This window comes from Elephas maximus, chromosome 5, assembly GCF_024166365.1.
Source record: "Elephas maximus indicus isolate mEleMax1 chromosome 5, mEleMax1 primary haplotype, whole genome shotgun sequence".
Classification (NCBI taxonomy): Eukaryota; Metazoa; Chordata; class Mammalia; order Proboscidea; family Elephantidae; genus Elephas; species Elephas maximus.
The window spans coordinates 75,527,884-75,533,883 of record NC_064823.1 but is presented as its reverse complement, the minus strand read 5'-3'; the positions used below and the strand labels follow the sequence as shown (position 1 = coordinate 75,533,883).

General features: G+C 37.2%; 1 protein-coding gene across 2 annotated transcripts in view; it reads right to left on the bottom strand.

Moving 5' to 3' along the window:
- Window positions 1-882: 882 nt before the first annotated feature.
- The window catches only part of PRKG2 (protein kinase cGMP-dependent 2), a 109,024-nt gene continuing 103,906 nt past the window's right edge, over window positions 883-6,000 (bottom strand). For both annotated transcript variants that reach the window (XM_049887086.1, XM_049887085.1), the window contains 2 exons: window positions 2,901-2,967; window positions 883-978 (listed from right to left, as the gene is read on the bottom strand). In XM_049887086.1, the coding sequence (XP_049743043.1) occupies window positions 883-978; window positions 2,901-2,967 (163 nt within the window). The remainder of the gene's footprint in view (window positions 979-2,900; window positions 2,968-6,000) is intronic.

The window sequence follows — 6,000 nt, the reverse complement described above, 5'->3', positions numbered from 1 at the left end:
CAGAGTTTCAAAGAGTCAGCAAGTTTACCTCTTAAAATGCATTCTACTCCATATTTAATGGGAAGAAAAAGCTTTCATAATTTACTCCTCCGTGTGGTCTACTTGTTTGGGAAAGATTTAGTATATCAGTTAAAACCTTTCCAAAGTCTCATTATTTAACTACACATCATAACCACCTTTAACGAGGTTTTGGAAAAGTCTTTGAGGTATCACAGATGGTCACAGGAGAATGAAAAAGTATTTTTCCCCTAAATTCTCCAATAGCATATGATTACTTGGTTGAAATAATTAACTCATTTACTTTAGGAACAGGTACCCCTTTCCCCATGTGTCTGGGGATAGGATGATATGAGCACATTTCTAGGTAGAATGCAGGTGAAAGTCAAGAGCCTCTATTTACTGCTAAGATTTTGGCAAGCCACTATTTTAAAATTCCATAATGCTTACTTGGAGTTTTTAGAGCTGGGGAAACCTTCCAAAATTCACCCCTATTCTTCCTTCTATGTGCACGACTTAGATGCTCAAAAGCAAGACCTTTTTAAACTTTACTAGGACTCAAGGGAAAGGCATATGACTGAGATGGAGCGATAGACTACAGAGAAAACTATGCCTCTTCGATGAAAATTGTGCTGACTGTGGGGAGGGGAGTGTGATAACCACCAACATTTGAGAAAAACAAAAAATGGAACATATGAATAATTAACAACATCTAGCTGGGCCATAATTCAGAACCACCCTCAACTCATGGACAGGGATTTATTTTCCCCTAATGGTTTTCCAAAAGCTATTGTAATATTCCAAAGTGGGAAATCATCACAGTTGGATTATTGATCCATACAGTCCTCTTCCATAGCGAATATGCAGTAATCATCTTGGCTTCCGTCAGAAGTCTTTATCCCAGCCTGACAGCTCATCTGGAGGTATACCCTTTTCAGGGGGATACTTGTCAAAGTAGCTGTGATCTGTGGGTCCACTGAGCTAATAAACAGAAAGGATTAAAACAAAAGTGAGAATAATGTTGACCAAGCATGCTATTGTGTATGGATAATGTTTTTTCTAACTGAACACTATTTTATATCGCACCCACTTGTAAGTTAAATACAAAGAATAGATGACTGATTACCATACTTGAGCCACAGTCTCAGCCTCATGAAATCTCCCCTTAGAACCAAATGGATTTGGTCATTGTATTGCATTCAATAGGAGCTACCTGGCATGAGGAGGTATTTTCTAAAGAAAAGGGAACAGAAATGATGTTTTTATTTTCAAATTGAAACACATTTTTTAAAAGTGAGTATTTAAAATAAAAAATTTGCCTGAGTTCTTCTACATTGTAAAAGTTTCTCACCAAGCTTGAATCTTTACATGGTTCATTGCACCATGTAAATCCTCCAGAACACCAAAGGGATAATTCAAAATATTAGTGACTTGAAAGAGTAAAATGACTCAAGTATCAAATTATTTTGCAAATAAGGTAGTTTCCAATTCTTTGCCTTCAAATAAATTTAAGTAGGATGTAACTGAAACATCAGCAGGTAGCAGGGGGGAGATAAATGAGAAGAAGTTCAAAGTGACATCCCTGTAACAAAACCCTTTCACTCCCACTTCCTTACGTAACCGTGCTTTTAACACTGGTATCTATAATGATAACAATAATAATAGGAATAGAACTGATGCTGAATCTAATCCCATTCTTTTAATAAGTGATATTTATGCATGGACACATTAAATAATTTCTTTTCAAACAAATTTTAATAATAGCCTTTAAAAATTCCTCATATATTTATGTCATTTCTTAGTGCATGCTAGAAAAATGTAATTATAGCTGAATCTAGAAGGAACATTTGTGTTGTCAGAGAAATTTCTGTTGTCACAGAAATTTCTGTTGTCACAATAATTTTTAAATTTTTAAAATTACAATTTAAAAGGACTTAAATGATGATCAAGAAAAGATTAAAAAGCATGAAAGTATTTTACACTAGGATGGAAAACTAAGTGGAAATGTAAGCTCAGGGAAAAAAAAGAATGATGCAATATTTCTGTCTGTATTTCTTAAATGGCTGATGGGTATGAAATCTCAATGATATTTAGATTATATTGGATGTATTTAAAGGAGTGAAGTAACAGTAATGTTCTATTTTAAATGTCAGTATTTAGAACATATTAGATAGTACATTCTCCCCAATCATTTAAACTTACAATAAAAAATTCTGATGGCAGATGTGTAAGGGGGTGATACAGGTCTTCAAAACGCATGTTAACGTTCAGTTTGTAGGGGGCTGAGCTAGATCATTCCTGAGTCATCTCCCGCCTGAGTTAGCAGGTGTTCTGGTCTCTCTAGAGCCATGCTATCCAATAGCATAGTCACTAGCAACAGGTGGTCACTGAGCATGTGAAATGTACCTGGTCCGAATCGAGATGTGCTTAAGCGTAAAATACACTTTGGATTTCAAAAACTTATTATGAAAAGAATGAATGTGAGCTATCTCATTAAGATTTATATATTGATCACATGTTGAAATGATAACATGTATAGATATATTATATTAAATTAAAATCCATCTCTTTTTGCTGTTTTTAATTAGCTACTAGAAAATTTAAAATGGTTTGCATTAAATTTATATATGGTTTGCATTATATTTTTGGAGCCACCTGTCAGCCTGACCAGTACTGACTACCTTGGGACTTAGGTGGCATCTACATGTAATTGGCTCCTCTGAGCTAATACTTATTAAATAGGCAATGCTATTTAGTCCCTATAATCACAATTTCTATGAAATTTCACTTAATTTAAAAAACTATTTTAAAAAACTAAAATGTGTTTAAAACACTTAAAATCTGTTTATAAAAAAAAAATCCCTAGGAAAAAAATCAATACAGTAGTGTAGTAGATACCATACCTCTCTTTTTAAAGGTGATGGAAGGTTCCGTGCTTTCAGTCCTTCCCAATTAAAACCATTCAGCCACCTAAAAAATAAGAAAAGTACAGAGGAAAATGATTTGCCTAATAAATTATTACCATGTCACTTTATCTGTCAAGATGATTTTGTTGCCTGCTCCATACCTAAAACAGTGAAGCTGAAAAAGGCCAGAGGAAAACACAAAACCACGCTGTTTGTCTGTTCTGACATTAAATTCATGCCCACTAACCTCAAGTGGGCACTTAATGCCGCTCAGCAATTGTACTAGATTTCCCTGGCTCACTAATTCTCACACTCGCATAGATTCATCATTAGTACTTTGCCTTCTCCCCAAACCTCCAGCACCTCCTTCCAATCCTCACTCTCAAGTGATGACCTTGCTCCCTATTTCACTGAGAACACTGAAATAAAAAAGAGAACTTCCACAAGATCCCACCAGCATATCTATCCTCCTACTTACATCTGAAGCAGCCCTGGTGGCACAATGGTTATGTGCTCCACTGCTAACTGAAAGGTTGGCATGCCATTCTCGTGGCCATCTGCTTCCATAAAGATTACAGCCTTGGAAACGCCATGGGGTAGCTCTACTCTGTCCTACAGGATCACTGTGAGTAGGAATTGACTCAATTGCAATGGGTTTACCCATATCTGTGCTTTTCTTTCTCTCCTGTACCATGGAATAACTGTCTTTGTTTCTAGTTAAGGTCAACTCTACTGTGTATTTGATCCTATCAACTCAACCTATTCAAAGACGTGCTCCAGCAAGTATCCCTGCTCATGCTCCTGAATCTTCAATATTGTCTTTTCTATTAGATCATTGCCATTCCCCCCCAAAAAAAACCAAAACTAAACCCACTGCTGTCAAGTTGATTTTGATTCATAGTGACCGTATAAGGGCAGAGTAAAAATGTCCCATAGTGTTTCGAAGGGGCAGCTGGCAGATTCGAAGTGCCGACATTTTGGTTAGAAGCCAAGCTCTTAACCACTGCACCACCAGGGCTCCTTAATGTCATTAGTACACAAATACTTATTTCTTCCAACAACAAAACACCTTCCCTTGATCTGCATTCCCCTCCAACTCTCACACCATTTCTCCCCTTTCCACTAGCGGAAAACTCCTTGATTAGAGTTATCTAATCACTATCGACCCATTTTTTCCTGACCACATTACAATTAGGGTTCAGCCCCTCCACTCCATTGAATCTTCTCAATTCTCAGCTTTCATCTTACTTGACCTATTAGTGGCATCTCTCACAGTTTATCCCTCACTTCCTGCAACACCTTCTTCACTTGGCTTCCAGGATGCCCTCTTGTCCTGGCTTTCCCCATACCTTTCTGGATGCTCTTTCTCATTCCCTACTGCTATTTCTTTATGAAGTGGGAGTACTACAGGGTTCAGACCATGGACTTCTCTTTTCTACTACTCTCATTTCCTAGTTAATCTAATTTGGTCTTATGGCTCTAAATAGCATTTAGACACTGATTACTCCCAAATTTCTATTTCCAGCCAAACCACTGCCCCCTTGCTTTGTAAAGCAATACATACTATATAGTATATATGCCTACCAAAATCCAAACCAAATCCATTGCCGTTGAGTCGATTCTGACTCACAGTACAGAGTAGTACAGAGTAGAACTGCCCCATAGAGTTTCCAAGGAAGAACTGGTAGAACTGCTGACACTTTGGTTAGCAGCCGAATGTTTAACCAGTGTGCCACTAGGGCTATATAAACCTATAAACACACATACATACATATAGCTCAGAGCCCTGGTGGCACACTGATTACGCTCTTGGTTGCTAACCCACTAGCGTCTCTGCAGGAGAAAGATGTGGCAGTCTGCTTCCATAAAGATTACAGCCTTGGAAATCCTGTGGGCAATTCTACCCTGTCCGATAAGGTCTCTATGAGTTAGAATTGACTCAATGGCAATGAATTTGGGCTTTTTGGTTTATATATATAAATTATATATGAAGCTAATATATACAACTGCTGGTCATCATCTCCCAACTGGGTCTCCTACAGGTACCTAAAACGTATCAGGTAAATTGTCTCCACCATACTTGCCTCAACTCTTTCTTCAACTTTTCCAGTAGCTCAGACCAAAGATTCTGAGTCATCTTTTCTCTACCTCAGTTCATGAGGAATCCTGCCAAGGTGGGAGACACCATATGAAGATATACCTACAAGCCTAGGAACACGAAGAGACGGCTGGGCTACCTGAAGCTAGAAGGGACAAAAAAGGGTCTTCCTCTAGGGTGGATAGGCAGAACATGGCCCTGCTGACACCCTGAATTTGGACTTCTATCCTCCAGAACTGTGAGTCAATAAATTTCTGCTCTTAATTAAAGGCACTCGCTTTGTGGTATGTTGTTACGGCAGCCCATATGTACATTTGAAATCTGATTCTCATTTTTTTTTAATCACTACAACTTTTTAGAGATGTCTTCAAAGCTAATTGTCTCTCTCCACTTCAAGAGAGATTTATTTAACCAAATATTTTAGTGACCTTTTATTTTTTTCCCTCTGTAATTGATTTTTACAATAGCCAGATTATGAAGAATCCTAGGTAATATCCACTGGTGGGAGCAGGAGGGTAAATGTGGAAAACTTTAAGTCTCATACCATTAACCGGCTTTAAATAAATCACATAATTCACACAATTTTTATTTTGCTTTAAAAGTTCAGAAAATCCAAATTTAATTTTCTTAAATTTTTTTTTTTAATTTTCTTAAGGAAAAATATTTTAACCATATCCATGATATGTATGTGAAAACCAATGGAAATATTTAAAGTATTAAGTGCTATTTTTTCTCACGAAAGTGTCAGCGATACGTAACTGTGGCAATGCTCACCACCTTTGCTCTACCAGAGTGGGCCAAACCACCATTATCTCCTATCCGTATTATTAAAATGGCCTCCTAACTGGTCTTCTTGCTTTTGTCCTTGGAGAACATTTCTAGCACTAAGAGTGATCATTTAAAACATAAATCAGGTCATATCACATCTTTGTTCAAAGTTCCCTTGTTTCATATCCAACTCAGAATAAAAGGCAAAAACCTCACTATGTCTTTAACATC